We start from the raw sequence: 18,407 nt of genomic DNA on the forward strand, positions 1-18,407 counted from the left end.
ACATCATAGAAAGATTTTTATAAAACCACATAAATACATAAACTTAGGTAAAAATATCTTTAATCTCTCTTCATGTAAATATAGCATCAAAACAAGCTGACATTCAATCATATATTTCACTAACATGGAACTGACCAGTCGATTTGAACCACTGCTTCACGGTCCACTGCCTGCTGTGGATGCATGTTTTTTTTCCATGGGGCGGGGTATAAATGATATATTCTGCCTGATGATTTGTACTACACCACCCAAGCAGTGTACGACCGGCATACATGGTAATTTGTTCAAGGTCACGTGAATCAATCAGAGATAGACATTCTTACATGAGGTGAATAATTGTGGATTGTACGAGCTTAGGAACCTTGAAGTTACAGTTACATTTCATTATTTGTGTACAGATATTGGTCTAGAATAATTTATCAATTCGTTTAGTCTTGAAGATGTATTGAAGCAGGGACTCCATTATGTTCTTGTTGACATTGTTGGTGGCTGGAGGTGTTCCTTTTTTTCACAGTTTGGAGCGAGTGAGTTTAGTTTTACGCCGCTCTCAGCAATATTCCAGCTATATGGCGGAGGTCTGTAAATAATCGAGTCTGGACCAGACAATCCAGTGATCAACAGCATGAGCATCGATCTGCGCAATTGGATGAGTGAGTTTAGTTTCACGCCGCACCCAGCAATATTCCAACTATATGGCGGCGGTCTGTAAATAATCGGGCCTGGACCAGACAATCCAGTGATCAACAGCATGATCATCGATCTGCGCAATTGGGAAGCGATGACATGTGTCAACCAAGAAGCCTGACCACCCGATCCCGTAAGTCGCCTCTTACGATGAGTATGGGTTACTGAAGGCCAATTCTAACCCGCACCTTCACGGGTTTCACAGTTTCGTCTTCTTGAGAGGGTATGTAAGTCTCAAAACATCTGAAGTAAATTAAGATATACCAGGTTTAAAATAGTAGGATACTTTCGTAAGCGTAGTAGGGCCACGGTGAAAAAATTTTTGGGGGTCACTATCTCCTACGTAGGGCTTAGTATCTCCTACGTAGGACTTAGTATCGCCTACGTAGGACTTAGAATCTCCTACGTAGGACTTAGTATCTCCTACGTAGGACTTAGTATCTCCTACGTAGGGCATACTCTCTCCTACGTAGGGCATACTATCTCCTACGTAGTACTTAATAAATCCTTTTTAAGGATGGTTATTAAGTTGAGAAATGTTTGGCTATGCAGGACGTTAGATGTCGAAATGTGAGTCAGTGAATATTCATGACACTAACGCAGTGTTACTATACAGTGTTATTGTGTGTGTATTACGTTAGGGTGACGTGGACCCTGTTCTAATTGCAGTTATGGAGGTTTGGGTATGGTTATGTTTAATCTATCGTACATACATCTATTCACACACACAAACACACAAACACACACACACACACATAGAGAGAGAGAGAGAGAGAGGTGGGTGGGATGGTTGGGGTGAGGTTGTGATATGAAACTCGGGTTATAACACGACCTCTGCAAGTTGTTGCTTGTCTTGATGGGGCTAGGTTGGATCGGATGCAACCGTAATTAATTATTCGTAATTGTTTACAGGTTGACTTGACTGGGGTGGACAAGTGTTGAGTGCGGCGTAAAGCAATACGAATTTCAAAAAGGCAAAGAATTGTCATTATAGTTATTTGTATAAATATAAGGGGATACGTACACTGCCACCGATAGTCTTAAACACGTCTGTACACGCAGATTATGATTCATGTGCAACGACCTCTGAAATATCCAATGCATAATAGTAAAGTGTAACAAAGTGCAACATATAACAGTGAACTAACTGCAACGCGTAATACTAGAGCAAACTGAACGCAAGGCAGTAAAGTATAACAGTCGGTCCAACACAGTACTAATGTGCAACAATAAGTTGAACAGATGACTCTAATAGTGAAGGAAACACATGATAGTAGACTCTAATGGTAAATGAAACGAATGACTGTAGACTCTTACAGTGATTGAAACAGTGAAACAGGAGATTGTGTGCGTGTCTGGGGCTTTAAGTCGAGATACTAAGTCCTACGTAGGAGATATTAAGTCCTACGTAGGAGATATTAAGTCCTACGTAGGAGATAGCAAGTCCTACGTAGGAGATACTAAGTCCTACGTAGGAGATATTAAGTCATACGTAGGAGATACTAAGTCCTACGTAGGAGATATTAAGTACTACGTAGGAGATAGTAAGACCCTACTACGCTTCCGTAGATACTTGTGTTTTTAAGTGATGGCTAAATTTGTGCACAATCGCCAACGTATGAAGGGACCATGTAAGTCCTTCTAGGGTTCTCGCAGGTAGCTAAAGTACCGTAAGTCCCCATGGTGATCTTAATTCAGTTGTTGGCTGTCTATAACCTGTTTTCATTTTGTGTATTGTCCAAATAGTGCTATTATATAAATATTAAATGCCAGGTTTAAATCTGATTGATATTCTGGATATTTCACTGTCCCTTGACGACAGGTTATATACTATACATTTATTCATCATCAATGTTTGATTAATTCAAGTCAAAATATGGCTGAAATATTGCCGATGTAACGATATATTGGAGTATATTAACTCACTCACACTCAAATCGTTTTCATCAGTGATATGTTTTTATTACATTTGTTTTCAACCAACCCTGATCAATAGGATAAAATGAAGCAATTCGCATTCTGTTTTCATAAATAGTAGAAATAATTTTGTTAAGTGTTTTTTTCGCAAACCAAAACACATTAATTGTGAAACTAAGTTAGCTTGCCACTGGGTCAAACTGTTTCGCCCATTGTAGACTGACATTTATTACTGAGTTTTGAGTAAAAAGAAATATTTTAGCCCATGGCCGATACATTTGTTATAGAGCTCTAAATTATCCGAATTAAGTCAAAAGATTGTATCATGATACTTACAAACGTACTTTCATTCATTTGCTACCTTCAAAACACAAAAACAACATGTATTTTGAGCAAATGTAAAGATTCTCGACCATGGGCCAAATGTCTTTTCGCCCATGGACGAGATTGTTTAAATAACGCTCTAAATAAGTCGAAATTAGTCCTAACAATTTAATTTTTTTGCCATGATACTTATAAACATACAATCATTCATTTACAACCTTCAAAACAAGGAAAAACATGTATTTTGAGTAAAAGTAAATATCCTCGCCCATGGACCAAAATGTTTTTCGCCCATGGGCGAGATTTTTTAACATCGCTCTAAAGTAGCTGAATTAAGTCAAAATGAGTTTAAATTTAAAGTTTTCGAGTTTAAATTTAAAGTTTTCGATTTTTTAATTTTTTTTTCATTTTTTCATCCTTGGCATATCTTCCTAACAACTGCATGTTTAATTTGGTCGAATCCCTTGTCAGAAAGTGACCACAGTGCGGAGAGTTTCTGGACTTTTGTTAGTCCAGAATTAAATTGTGACGTGTTATACATAAATGGAAAGAAACAAAACTGCCATATACATGATTATCTACCTTCCTTGGAACTGGGGCGGTGGGGTAGCCTAGTGGTTAAGGCGTTCGCTCGTCACGCCGAAAACTCGGGTTCGATTCCCCACATGGGCACAATATGTTAAGTCCATTTCTGGTGTCCCCCCGCCATGATATTGCTGGAATATTGCTAAAAGCGGCGTAAAACTAAACTCACTCACTCACTCCTTGGAACTTCATCTGATAACAAATTCTCAAGTTGCAGCGTCCTTTACGACCGTTACATCTACGCGTGGACATACTACTCGTTCAACAAGGAATATAGCAACCCAGTTGACTTCCACGTCAACGATGGTATCAACAACAGTTTCAACAACAGACACAAGTAAGTATACGCAATTAGGTATTATTCACGGTGTGTACACACGATATTGGTCTGTCGCTAGTAACTACACACACTCTATGCAGTTTAGTAGTTTCATGTCGGTATTGTGAGAACTACATCTGGCCAGAAGAGTTTTAGTACAAACCACTATAACTGAATGACAGTAATCTGTTGTTACCTAGTCATATACTACCCATCTTAAGTTTAGACTCACTTAAAACACTCACTTTATGTTATGTATATACATGTGGTTACATCGAAGATGAATTTCTCCCCTAACTTGGGGGAACCAACTGCAAACCTTATGCAGATGAATTGCACGAGGATCATACATCAACTTTCTGAAAGGTATGTGCAAATATCGTTCATTTGAACAGCTGCGTTTTGGTGTTCATACACTGGTAGATATGATAATCTCTGAATGTCAGGTATGTTTGTTTGTTGTTTAACCCACTAAGCAATATTCCAGCTAAATAGCGGTGATCTATAAATAGTCGTGTCTGAACCTGACAATACATTCGTAAACAAAAATGAGCATCGATCTATGCAAATGCTATACGGTGACATGTGTTAACCAAGTCAGCGAGGCTGACCATCCGATCCCGTACATCGCCTCTTATGAATATAATGTGAAAACCACCTCAATATTAAATACTATAATACAATAATTCTAATGGAGTAAAAGATTGGGCTATGTAGGGTTATCCTAGTAGTGGTATGTCAAGGACAGAGTAATGTCCCCTGCTAATAAAGTGATGGCTGCGGCCATGTAAAAGTACGTGTGGTCATGGTCATTCCTTGAGGAAGTCCCTACGGTGTTTCCAACAGAACAGGCTATACCACTAATATTCTTTGCACTGATAATCAAAGCCAACATCCGATGGCCACAATCAGGATTCTCCCAAATCATGACCTTTAATTTTATACTGGAACAGTGAACTGAAACATACGCAAGCTGACGTCCTTAAGACTCCATGAATTTTTGAACGTATTGCAATTCACATATGTTTCAGGCAACAGTGAGGATACTGTGACAGCCTTGGCTGTGGTGTGTGGTATTCTGGTGCTCATCATTGTAGTCCTCGTCATATACTTGTAAGTACTTCATGTTGTCTTTAATGCATATATCAAATACAGTGCCACTGTTATAAGGATATAATGTATCGTTAAACAGGAACAGTATGACAACCCATTATTGAGAATTGCGGTTATTTCGTGATAGTATTGATGCTATCACTGCTTGGTAATTAATCAAGGGACATAGAACATAATGACTTGGAGTAACAGAATCTAAAAGACTCTTCAAGTATTTGTTAAAGGTTTCACTAGTTAGACGTCCCATTAGTTAGACATCCCAAATGTCAGACACTGGACTAGGTATTAGTTAGGGCAACACCCATATATAGAAAGGAATGTCCCAATTGGATATTTCAACCAGTTAGTTGAACCTAAGGAAAACTGTTATTTTGTATAAATATCTTGGATTTATTTTTGATAGAAAATGTTCATTCAAATGATCTTAATCAAATGTCTGTCAGTAAGTTACTAAAGCCATGTATTTTGTTTTACGCAGAAGTCTAAGGTAATTATGTTTTACAGATTAAAGATAATATGCAGCAGAGAGGGTTCGGGTGATCCTGGCACAGTCAGGCTGGTAAGGCTCATCATCAGCTCAGGGCCCTTGCCCCCCTCTACACGCAGCTCAGACAGCGAATGGGACTTCTCCCAGGAAACGCTGCCTAGTCGAACCCACCAAGAGCTTTCCGGAGAATATGAAGGCTCCCCAACACTGCAGCCTTCTGCATTACCCAGAGTGTCAGAAGAGCTGTACTCACGGTGGAGAACCCGGGCACTCTCCTGATCTGTGCCAAAAGATCAGGAGGTACCAAACCAAGGGCACCGAGAACAATGGGGAGCCTGACGACAGTGTACTTGGGATGCAAGCGAGACATTTCAAAGGCGAGGTCCGCATATTTATCATGCTTTTCCTTGATCTTGGCAATCACATTCCTGTCAAAAGGGACAGAAAATTCAATGATATATATAAATACATTGGTTTTATCAAAAAAGGACAAGATCAGGTTTGTTGGCAGGAATTCTTCTGAGGCTGTATATGGGCCTATTCCACAGAAGTTTGAAAGCATCATTTTCCATGACGCCCTGGACATGTTCAGGGTCGTACCATGGATGGACCTCAGAGTCAAAGCCACAGGCATGTCGGAGACGGTAGTAAAAGCAGCGAGCCATGCCATCATGTCGTTTAAGATATGCTGTTTGTGCCAAGGAAGGGCATCCACTGACAAGGTGTTGGACAGTCTCTGTGAATTCATTGCAAAGTCGACATTTCATGTTAATATTCTCTTTAAGAATCACATTTAGGCGATTACGAGTGGGAAGTGACTGGTCCTGAGGAGCAAAAAGGAAGCCCTCAGTTTCACATTTAAGTCCAGCCGACTTCATCCAGGCGAAGGAGTCTGTGGGATTGCTATTCTGTTCCACACACTGCATGTACACACGATGCAATGGCTTATCAGAAAGCTTCTCCACAAAAGACCGACTCTGGGCAGACTTGGTGAAGGACTTCACCTGGTTTACATTATTATGTTTTACAGATTAAAGATAATATGCAGCAGAGAGGGTTCGGGTGATCCTGGCACAGTCAGGCTGGTAAGGCTCATCATCAGCTCAGGGCCCTCGCCCCCTCTACACGCAGCCCAGACAGCGAATGGGACTTCTCCCAGGAAACGCTGCCTAGTCGAACCCACCAAGAGCTTTCCGGAGAATATGAAGGCTCCCCAACACTGCAGCCTTCTGCATTACCCAGAGTGTCAGAAGAGCTGTACTCCCGGTGGAGAACCCGGGCACTCTCCTGATCTGTGCCCAAAGATCAGGAGGTACCAAACCAAGGGCACCGAGAACAATGGGGAGCCTGACGACAGTGTACTTGGGATGCAAGCGAGACATTTCAAAGGCGAGGTCCGCATATTTATCATGCTTTTCCTTGATCTTGGCAATCACATTCCTGTCAAAAGGGACAGAAAATTCAATGATATATATAAATTCATTGGCTTTATCAAAAAGGACAAGATCAGGTTTGTTGGCAGGAATTCTTCTGAGGCTGTATATGGGCCTATTCCACAGAAGTTTGAAAGCATCATTTTCCATGACGCCCTGGACATGTTCAGGGTCGTACCATGGATGGACCTCAGAGTCAAAGCCACAGGCATGTCGGAGACGGTAGTAAAAGCAGCGAGCCATGCCATCATGTCGTTTAAGATATGCTGTTTGTGCCAAGGAAGGGCATCCACTGACGAGGTGTTGGACAGTCTCTGTGAATTCATCGCAAAGTCGACATTTCATGTTAATATTCTCTTTAAGAATCACATTTAGGCGATTACGAGTGGGAAGTGACTGGTCCTGAGCAGCAAAAAGGAAGCCCTCATATTATTATTATTATTATTATTATTATTATATGTTTTACAGATTAAAGATAATATGCAGCAGAGAGGGTTCGGGTGATCCTGGCACAGTCAGGCTGGTAAGGCTCATCATCAGCTCAGGGCCCTTGCCCCCTCTACACGCAGCCCAGACAGCGAATGGGACTTCTCCCAGGAAACGCTGCCTAGTCTAACCCACCAAGAACTTTCCGGAGAATATGAAGGCTCCCCAACACTGCAGCCTTCTGCATTACCCAGAGTGTCAGAAGGGCTGTACTCCCGGTGGAGAACCCAGGCACTCTCTTGATCTGCGCCAAGAGATCAGGAGGTACCAAACCAAGGGCACCGAGAACAATGGGGAGCCTGACGACAGTGTACTTTGGATGCAAGCGAGACATTTCAAAGGCGAGGTCCGCATATTTATCATGCTTTTCCTTAATCTTGCCAAACACATTCCTGTCAAAAGGGACAGAAAATTCTATGATATAAATATATCCATTGGCTTTATCAAAAAGGACAAGATCAGGTTTGTTGGCAGGAATTCTTCTGAGGCTGTATATGGGCCTATTCCACAGAAGTTTGAAAGCATCATTTTCCATGACGCCCTGGACATGTTCAGGGTCGTACCATGGATGGACCTCAGAGTCAAAGCCACAGGCATGTCGGAGACGGTAGTAAAAGCAGCGAGCCATGCCATCATGTCGTTTAAGATATGCTGTTTGTGCCAAGGAAGGGCATCCACTGACGAGGTGTTGGACAGTCTCTGTGAATTCATCGCAAAGTCGACATTTCATGTTAATATTCTCTTTAAGAATCACATTTAGGCGATTGCGAGTGGGAAGTGACTGGTCCTGAGCAGCAAAAAGGAAGCCCTCAGTTTCACATTTAAGACCAGCCGACTTCATCCAGGTGAAGGAGTCTGTGGGATTGCTATTCTGTTCCACACACTGCATGTACACACGATGCAATGGCTTCTCAGAAAGCTTCTCCACAAAAGACCGACTCTGGGCAGACTTGGTGAAGGACTTCACCTGGTTTACTCCCATCACTGTACCGTCCAGCAGTACATCGCCATTAACAAAATCAACCTCAAATTTCAGATTCTGTCCAACAACCTTGGCACGCTTAAAATAGCTGTGGAATTCCTTGATTTCATCATGAGTCTTCACATGCATCACCAGAGGATCATCTGATAAATTTATATGTGCAAAAGTACACAATAAAATTCTATCATGAAGAGCCTCCACATTAATCAAACCCCGACCTCCAGAATTGATTGGCATGTATAAACGGTTAAGAGAGGAACGAGGGTGGTGGGCTCTGTTATCAGACATGATCCTTCTGGTCAGGCGGTCAAGTCTCTGGATGTCTTGTTTCGTCCAGTCAACTACTCCAAAGGAATAGGAGAGGACTGACACAGCAAAAGTATTGGTGGTTTTGACCTTGTTTCGAGCATTTAGCTCTGAGCTCCAGATTGTCTTTAAGCGAGATTATTACCTATATTTAAAACAGGTGTTTTTCTATCCTAAAACAAGTTACCTTATTTGGAAAAGTGAAAATTATAATTGATTGTTGTGTGGCCTATAAATTTGTTATTCATTGTGAATGGGTGAAAGTTTGTAAAGTAAGATTTAGGAAAAGTTACAGTCAAACTAAAAAGAAGGAAACTTTTAAAATGCACTAAAAGCTTTACAAACACCACTATAGTATTTTGTTGTACTTTCTGCTGTTGAACATATCAATTGTGTACACTGTCAAATGTTTTCACTGCAGCATGGTGGTGAAGCCCTTCAGGAAGAAGCATGACACTTCGTCGAATACTGGAACGTCTGTTGAGCATGGTGAAACAAATGTCTACGATGGAATACAGCCTAATACAAGCGAGGCTGGTGACGAACATAACTACGGCCACATAACCAGCAGTGGAGGACCTTTCTATGCTAACTCTGTCAGTGGAGATGATCCATATGTTAACACCTAGACGTTAGTGCTACTCAGTAGTATATTCAATCATACAGTGCAACCAGAAATCATTGAGAATTTAAGATAACATAACTCCAGATTCAGAGACAGATGAACAGTTAGTATTTTGTAAAGTCACCATGGGCAGCAATGCAGGCTTCAATGCGGCGGGGCATACTACTGATCAAAGAAGTTAAAAAGTCGTGGTTCATGCTGTCCCAATATCGTACCGGCTCTTCTTTCATTTCAGCAATATTTGTCAGATTTTGTTATTGACACTTTCCTTCATAAGTCCCCAAACATTTTCTATTGGATTTAGATCAGGGCTATAGCTTGGCCAATCTCATAATGTCATATTTTGGGTCCGAAACCACGCCTGTGAATGCTTTGGACAATGTTTTGGGTCGTCGTCCTGCTGAAAAATCCAAACATTTCCATAGAACACGGGAGCAGATGGAAGTAAATGTCCCACGAGAATATCTGTGTACCGCTCACTGTTCATATTCCCTTCAAATACACAGAGGGGCTTGCCCCTAACACAGATATGCCACCCCAAACGTTAAATTTCGGACTGTACTTTGGGCGCTGATACAAAGGTTTTTTAGTTTGTTTGGTCCAGAATTTCAGTGTATTAGGAAACAGCCACACAGAACTTTCATCTGAGAAAATTACATTGTCCCAGTTATAATTTCTATGCTGTAAGCACCAGTTCAACCTTCGCTCGTTTTGTTCTGGTTTCATGATTGGTGATGGAATTCCAACCCATTGCATGCAGCTCAGTTCTAATTGTCTCCTTACAGACAGCCACTGTTCCTCTATCAATCATATACAGCCCTAAGTTTTCTAAACTCCTTCGTTTGTTTTTAGAAACAAGAATACCCGCCTCCTGTCACCGCCAGTCAATTTTCTGGGCTTACCTGCGCCTCCCTGGTGCTCAGTGCCGTATCTATTTGCAATAGTTTTCAAAACACGATAAACAGTGGACATAGGGATGAATGTTCCACTTGAAATTACTTTAGCTGATCTGATGTCCTTGTTTTAATACTCTAAACTCAACTTCCTCTTCTTATAATCATCCATACTGAGGATCACTGAAAATGTTGTCTGCTAGCAAGTGAACAAAGGGGGATAACTCTTCACAAACTAATGAAAAAGGATTAACTGAGTTGTCTCTCTTGAATGAAACCATGCACTTGATAGCTGGTCAAGGTTGTTTATACTAGAAATCCAATTAAACATATTCTTAAATTCTCAATAATTTCTGGTCATACTATATAAATCATTATGTACCTGTATATCCACTCTGAAATCAATGAACGTTCTTTTAAAAAGCGAATAGGTGCTTATGAAGTCTATAATCTAAACGTTTCTTTGTACGGTATTTCTATAAACGTTGAAAATATGTTTCATTTTACACTTTATGCTTGACAGTATTCACATCCCAATTAGTCCTTACCTTCCTGTTGGTGTTTCATTTATCACCTGATCAGTCACCATGCTTGATAAATGCGAATACATTTAGTTTGTCTGCTTCCTTATGAATTAGTCATCTAAGCCGTAAAGCCATTATTTTGTTTTACACTTCTTTGAAAATAAATTATTCATAGTCGAATGACTCATCCTTTTCCACCATCCATACTCTTAGTTACTAATTTATCTTAAGGAACCGTTTTAACAACAAGTAGTCGCTCAAGTCGCTAATTTCAAACATGTCTTGTTGAAACATGTATCATGCTGAAAGGTTCGGTTACTGTGACATGAAACGGGATTGTCACTGTTGACGAGGACGGAATATTCTATTTTAATGCAGAAATTCTGTGGAAGTAACGAATACACAGATCACGTCAAAGAGTTAAGTTGTTCAAAAGTTTGGTTATTTGTGATTCAAGTAGTGTTTTATGCTTAAACGTAGCTGGACATGCTGAGAATTTTGAACATAGAAACAATATTAAAACTACATTGTCTGGTCAATGCTCTGTAACAGGGGTGGATAAATAACATAATTAACACGTTGACTGCCACCACGAGTATACTCGTAGTATCAATGTCTGACCCAGGTTCTCACTACGAGTTATGTCGTAGCGATATCAGTGTTATTTCATAACAAGTTTCACATCCCGGCAAAACAGGCACACGAAGCAATCGATTCCTGGTGGTAACAAAGAACGCAAGGAGACGTTTGTTTCTTGTGCCTATTTTGCCAACATGTGAAACGTGTTTGAAAATACCACTGATTTAGCTTCTACTAAAATGACTTAAGTTGACTGTGGCTGTAAATATTGCTTGTTTGTTATGATCAATAAGAATTTAGTTTTCTGAAGTTATGTATAAGTATCTGATTTAAACAGTATTTTATTTCCCGAAAGACATGTAATATACATTAAACATTATTAAGTTGCAAAAGTGTAAGCATATCATTGTAAAGAGCATCCCAACTGCGTAGATCGATGCTCATGTTGTTGATCCCTGGACTGTCTGCAGAGGGAGAGAGGGAGAGAGAGAGACGCACACACAAACACGCAAGTCAAAAGATTGATTACACAACAGTGTCGTTTCCTGTTGACTGGGTTCCGTCCTATTGCGCAACTTAGTACAAAAACCAGTCCAGAAGTTTTAGACCAATTCATATAACTGGATACGTAAGTATTCATCAGTATTATTTGATACATCTAATCACTTGTATATTGCAAAACTACGTTCCTTCTAATCCCTGCAAACACGTCGTGCAGCGTGCTCTGTCGTACAGCGAGCTCTGACAAAATTGGAATTGGAATTCAGTGTAACCATAGTTGTGTGTGATGTCTATTTTCTCTTTCACACGAGAGAAATTCGAAGCGTCTGAAAAGTAGGTCATTGTCTGAATAGGTTAATGAGACTCATGTTTCGGTTTGAAAGATAGCTTCGTGGTTACAGAGTTCTCTCGTCTCGCCAAAGAGTACATTGTGTGAAGCCCATTTATCGTCTCCCCAGCTGTGATATTGCTGGATTATTCCACTACTCGAGACGGAATTGATTTACCTTGCCTAAATTGGTGCATTTATTGAGGCTTTAAGACAATACTGTGCATATACATATATAAATACACATTCGGTCTGGTCCAGGGATCATGAACGTGTAAGTCCATAAGTTGTCTTAGAAAAGTATAAAACATATTTTGTCTTATTTTAAAAAAAAATAGACTTACGACTAATTAGGGATCATGAAGCTTGGTCTTTGAGAAAATCTAAAGTTCTTAGATTGCCACTGAGTAGAGTTAAGACAAATTTCGTGCTAAGCATTTTTTAGACACTATCATGATCCCGGGGCCCGGTTATTTTTCAAGACAATATTACATTACAACGGAAGTCTATGGGAAATTAAAGTCTATTGGAAAGCTGCGTTTCATTGACGAGAGTGACGTCCCTTTTATAAACTATAGGAACTATATTGACTAATGTCACTCTGTCAGGCTAGTTTGACTCATATTCACATGATTCAACTCATGGCCCTTGCCCCGTCTGCGGGCAGCCCTGACAGCGAATGGAGCTTCACACAGGAAGCGTTGCTGTGTCGAACTGAGAACGTTCCGGACAAAATGGAGACGCCCCAACACTGCAGCCTTCAGCATTACCAGTCAGAGGGCAAAGAGCTGTACTCCCGGGGGAGGACGTGGTCATGCTCTTGAACCGCTCCAAGAGATCAGGACCTACAAAACCAAGGGCATCGAGAACAAGGAGGAATCTAACGACAGTGCATGTAGGACGCAAGTGAGACATTAACGATGAGGTCCTCATATTTAACATGCTTTCCCTGAATCACCTTTCTTTTAAACGGGACAGATAATTCAAAAGCATGAATAATTTCATTAGCTTTATCAAAAAGGAGAAGATGAGGTTTGTTGGCATGGATTTTTCTTTAGGTGTATATAGGTCTGTTCCAAACATTTTTTAAAAGGTTTATTTTCCATGACGCCCTGGACATGTTCATTGTCGCACCATGGGTGGACCCCGCGGCCAACGCCACAGTCATATATTGTAATATAAACAACGTCATGCCTTCGTGTCGTTTAAGATACGCTGTTTGTGCCAAGGAAGGACATCCATGAACAAGGTGTTGAACAGTCTGAGTGAATTCATTAAAAAGTGGATATTTCATGTTAAACATTCTCTGTAAGAATCACTGGTCCCGGCAAGCAATAAGTGAGTGAGTTGGGTTTTAAGCCGTCTTTAGCAATGATCCAGCAATATCACGGCGGGGGACACCAGAAATGGGCTTCACACATAGTACCCATGTGAGGAACCGAACCCGGGTCTTCGGCGTGACGAGCGAATGCTTTAACCACTATGCTACCCCACGGCCCCGCAATAAGGAAACCCTCTGTTTCACTTCATCCTAGAAGTCATTTGGATTGTTATTCAGGATATGTACACGGTGTGTGCAGTTGTTTCCCAAAATGTTTCTCCTTAAATTACCGACTTGGTGAATGGCATCCCCTCATTTACAGTCATCGCTTTCCCGTTTACCAGTACATCGCCATAAACAAATCAACTTCAACGTTGATATCCTGTTCAATAATCTTGGCGTGCTGAAGCTAGCTATGGACGTCCTTGCTTTCAGCATGAATCTTGACATGCCTCACCAAACAATCATCAGAGAAATAATACAGTTATATCATGGAGAGCCTAAACATTAATCGAACTACTGAGAGAGGATGGAGACATCGTCCTTCTAGTCAAGACTCTGCACGTCTTGCTTTGTCCAGTCAACTAACTGAAAGGACCAAGAAAGGAATGTCACAGCAAACGTGACCTGGTTTCGAGTATTAAGCTCTGGGTGCCAGATTTTCTTTGTCTCAAGTCAGTGCATTATCATTACTCTTATTGATCGTATTAGTACTACTAAATACTGACTATGGGTATATACTTGGTCAAGTATGATGTCATAAGCAAGTACTATCCATTGATCATTATGACACTAGGATTACACAAGTTCGGTATACCTCTACTTACATGGCTATAAATGTGTAGCCAAGAAGATGGCGCTCATAAGCCATTCCGTAACTTCCAAAATGGATCTGTGGCTCATATAAACCTGTTCCCTCACTCTTCTCATTTCTAAATGACGTAATTTAAACACAAAACAATAGTTTAAATAATATTTAATGGACTGTAATGAACTTCTCCGACATTCGTAAATACAACAATGTATTAGGTTTAGCTATAGGACAACTTGGGAATTGCTTGTAGATCATAACATATGGCGTGAGATTGTGTAAAGAATGTACAAAAGAAATTGAGATTGCTCAAACATGATAGTCGTAGGTCATCTATATCGTGAAGGGACATCTGCTACCATATGTAGAAGCACTGGCGTTACACCCGCCTTCAGTAACGGGTGGCCAGCAGGACCACAAGTGCCCCTATGATGAGAGGCAGGGATGTGAACAATCGACATCCTGAAAGAAATAAAAAATAACAATTTTAAAACAGTTGCATTTTCACAAACGCAACGTCTATTTGAAGACAAAAAGTTAACTGAACTTTGACATTCACAGAATGCAAAAAGCAATTATCTATGTAGCACTCAAAATTAATAAATTCTGCATGTAAGTGACGTATGAAGAAGAATGTTATATACCTATATATACTATTTACACTTTGCTGTGGATCAAATCATGGATTCAACAGAAATCTATTATGTGAGGTCAAATTTGGTTTAAGTAAGTTTATTGTAAGCATGGACCCCATGTTTCAGTATTTAATGGCATCTTGTGGATCCCATACCTGCTATTGACATGTGTTGTTTATTTGTCAATGACTCGTTCCAAGATTTGGAAAATGGTTGATTGCTGCCATGAAAAACATTTTTATGGTTATTCGTGTATCAGGTGCATAAGGTTAGTTTAAAGTGACTATTTGCCTAATGAGGCTTACCATATTATCATTTATCCAGTTTTAAATGGATGCAATTTCAAATTATAAATCTACGTTTAAGTAAGGTTGTGAATTTGTGTGATCCTTACCAAAGTGTGGGTAGTATTGAAGACAATATATTGTATGTTATAAAGAGGTTGTAGGTATTGACATGAACATTTGGTTAAAAAATGTGTAAACATGTGAACATATTTGCTCTGGTGCAACTGCACAATTTGCAAATATATGAAGACCTAGATGTTTTGTTTTGAAGAAAACATCATTGATCAAAGACAAAAAATACATTTTGTAGGTATAACAATGTTATCCTACTAATCAAACCACCTGTGAAGATCCGAGTTAGAATTGATCTTCAGTCACCCATGCTTGTCGTAAAAGGCGACTAACGGGATGGAGTAGTCAGGCTCGCTGGCTGATTGACACGCGCTAATTGTTTAGATCGATGCTAATGATGTTGATCACTGGATTGTCTGGACTCGGTTTTCTACAGACAGCCGCCATATAGCTGGAATATTGCTGAGATCGGCGTGAAACTAATCTCACTACTAGTCAAGTACCTGAGTCATGGCCCGTGTTCTTTGTATCAGTAGCGAGCCAATTGCACTGAAGTAAGTGAATTTGAACATGACCATGACCACTTTGTACAGTATTTCTATTGGAGTACAAGGATGTCAGCTTAATATCTGAGGAGGGCCCAAAGTATTCACTTTCTTGAAGCCCATGAGCTCGGGTATATAGTCTTTTGCAAACCAAGAAACATAATGGCGTTTGGTTTGTCAGGGGCATAATAGGATAGCTGAATCTTTAAAAGAGATACATACCGTCGCAGCCAAAGGTACCGATGGCGCTCTGTACAGCAGTGTTATCTCCCGTGCATGTGGCTATTTCGTTTGTGAGGCATCTAAAAAGTTCAAGGTATATCGAGTTATTTACATTGCAATGGGAAGGGATACCATGATGTATGTTATTGCTATTATGACAGTGACACATTTTAATATTTATGTTTATAAGTCACTGTAGTTTTGAAAGGCCATGTAACAATAGTCCACAATTATGTTTAATAATTTTTCGTGTGATGGTTAATTACCGTTAATTAAGCGCTGCACAGAGATGAGTGGAACATGTGACTGGCATAGACTAATCGTGTAGAGACACTGATGAACTGCACCAATATGATTTAAAACAGGTAACTGGCATGGATGAAAAGGAATAGATGGGTAGGGCTGATCTGCACAGGTAAGTAACACAACGCAAAATATTAAGTGTCTACATGAATAACGCTGGTAAACAAGTCATATAAGTGCTACATTTGAGCGGAACATGCAAGTAGCGCAGGTGAATTGTATACAAGTGTGGCACAGATTCATGCTCAATATAAGATGTAGCGGATAACGGAAAAAGTATGCCGGGATAACTGTATTCAAGTGTGGCACAGATTCATGCTCAATATAAGATGTAGCAGATAACGGAAAAAGTATGCCGGGATAACTGTATTCAAGCGTGGCACAGATTCATGCTCAATATAAGATGTAGCGGATAACGGAAGAAGTATGCCGGGATAACTGTATTCAAGGGTGGCACAGATTCATGCTCAATATAAGATGTAGCGGATAACGGAAGAAGTATGCCGGGGAAGTGTATTCAAGTGTGGCACAGATTCATGCTCAATATAAGATGTAGCGGATAACGGAAAAAGTATGCCGGGGAAGTGTATTCAAGTGTGGCACAGATTCATGCTCAATATAAGATGTAGCGGATAACGGAAGAAGTATGCCGGGGGAAGTGTATTCAAGTGTGGCACAGATTCATGCTCAATATAAGATGTAGCGGATAACGGAAGAAGTATGCCGGGGAAGTGTATTCAAGTGTGGCACAGATTCATGCTCAATATAAGATGTAGCGGATAACGGAAGAAGTATGCCGGGGGAAGTGTATTCAAGTGTGGCACAGATTCATGCTCAATATAAGATGTAGCGGATAACGGAAGAAGTATGCCGGGGAAGTGTATTCAAGTGTGGCACAGATTCATGCTCAATATAAGATGTAGCGGATAACGGAAAAAGTATGCCGGGGAAGTGTATTCAAGTGTGGCACAGATTCATGCTCAATATAAGATGTAGCGGATAACGGAAGAAGTATGCCGGGGAAGTGTATTCAAGTGTGGCACAGATTCATGCTCAATATAAGATGTAGCGGATAACGGAAGAAGTATGCCGGGGAAGTGTATTCAAGTGTGGCACAGATTCATGCTCAATATAAGATGTAGCGGATAACGGAAGAAGTATGCCGGGGAAGTGTATTCAAGTGTGGCACAGATTCATGCTCAATATAAGATGTAGCGGATAACGGAAGAAGTATGCCGGGGAAGTGTATTCAAGTGTGGCACAGATTCATGCTCAATATAAGATGTAGCGGATAACGGAAGAAGTATGCCGGGGGAAGTGTATTCAAGTGTGGCACAGATTCATGCTCAATATAAGATGTAGCGGATAACGGAAGAAGTATGCCGGGGGAAGTGTATTCAAGCGTGGCACAGATTCATGCTCAATATAAGATGTAGCGGATAACGGAAAAAGTATGCCGGGATAACTGCATTCAAGCATAGTACAGATTCATGACCATGTAAGATGTTCTGGTTAACATAACTTGCAAAGATGAACTGCACAGATGACTGACACAGAAAAGACCCACAGATGAACTGCAGAGAAAGGTTGCTCATAAAAGGTGTATACATATACTGTATATATGACAGAGACACAGATGAATGACACATATTATCGCTCAGCCTCATACTTACAAGCAATAAGCTGGAGTATTCAGTATCTGGGCAACACAGGTGGCTACGTCACAGGCAGCGCTGTTGGCCGTTCCGAGGAGAGCTGCAAGAATTAAATACACACATCTATGAGTGGAGAAGAGATCTTCAGGAAACACCATCAATGTTCCTCATGTTTTATCATCAGATTATACGTATCCCAAAAATCACCTCACGAATACATACTTATCCGTATATCATGCATACGTATTTAATTACAGAGTATGAGTAGGCGTGACACCGTGACATTTTGATATGTAGGTTTTAACGCTTTTGTATACAAATGAAACAAAGGCGGCATAATGTCGCTCCGTAGTCGCGTCTTCGTGACACTCCTGCCACGCTCGTCTTGAGGTCGACTAACAGCTCGTTTTATAAATTAAAATAAAGAAAGACTGTTTCCATTTTCAGAAACTTGTTAATCTGGACTTGTC

At 40.4% G+C, this 18,407-nt stretch overlaps 1 protein-coding gene across 18 annotated transcripts in view; it reads left to right on the plus strand.

Moving 5' to 3' along the window:
• The window catches only part of LOC124264670 (cell wall protein DAN4-like), a 184,114-nt gene that overhangs the window by 127,902 nt on the left and 37,805 nt on the right, over window positions 1-18,407 (plus strand). For 10 of the 18 annotated variants that reach the window (XM_046699405.1, XM_046699411.1, XM_046699417.1 and 7 more), the window contains 2 exons: window positions 4,861-4,942; window positions 9,058-9,326. The exons of 4 other annotated variants lie outside the window; for them this stretch is intronic. In XM_046699405.1, coding sequence (XP_046555361.1) covers window positions 4,861-4,942; window positions 9,058-9,265 — 290 coding nt within the window. In that variant the 3' untranslated portion in view covers window positions 9,266-9,326. Of the gene's footprint in view, window positions 1-3,721; window positions 3,848-4,854; window positions 4,943-9,057; window positions 9,327-18,407 lie in introns of those variants that run through there. 4 more of the 18 variants (XM_046699414.1, XM_046699420.1, XM_046699408.1 and 1 more) reach the window with 4 other exon arrangements.

This window comes from Haliotis rubra, unplaced genomic scaffold (genome assembly GCF_003918875.1).
Source record: "Haliotis rubra isolate DU_JTF1 unplaced genomic scaffold, ASM391887v1 Scf936, whole genome shotgun sequence".
NCBI lineage: Eukaryota > Metazoa > Mollusca > Gastropoda > Lepetellida > Haliotidae > Haliotis > Haliotis rubra.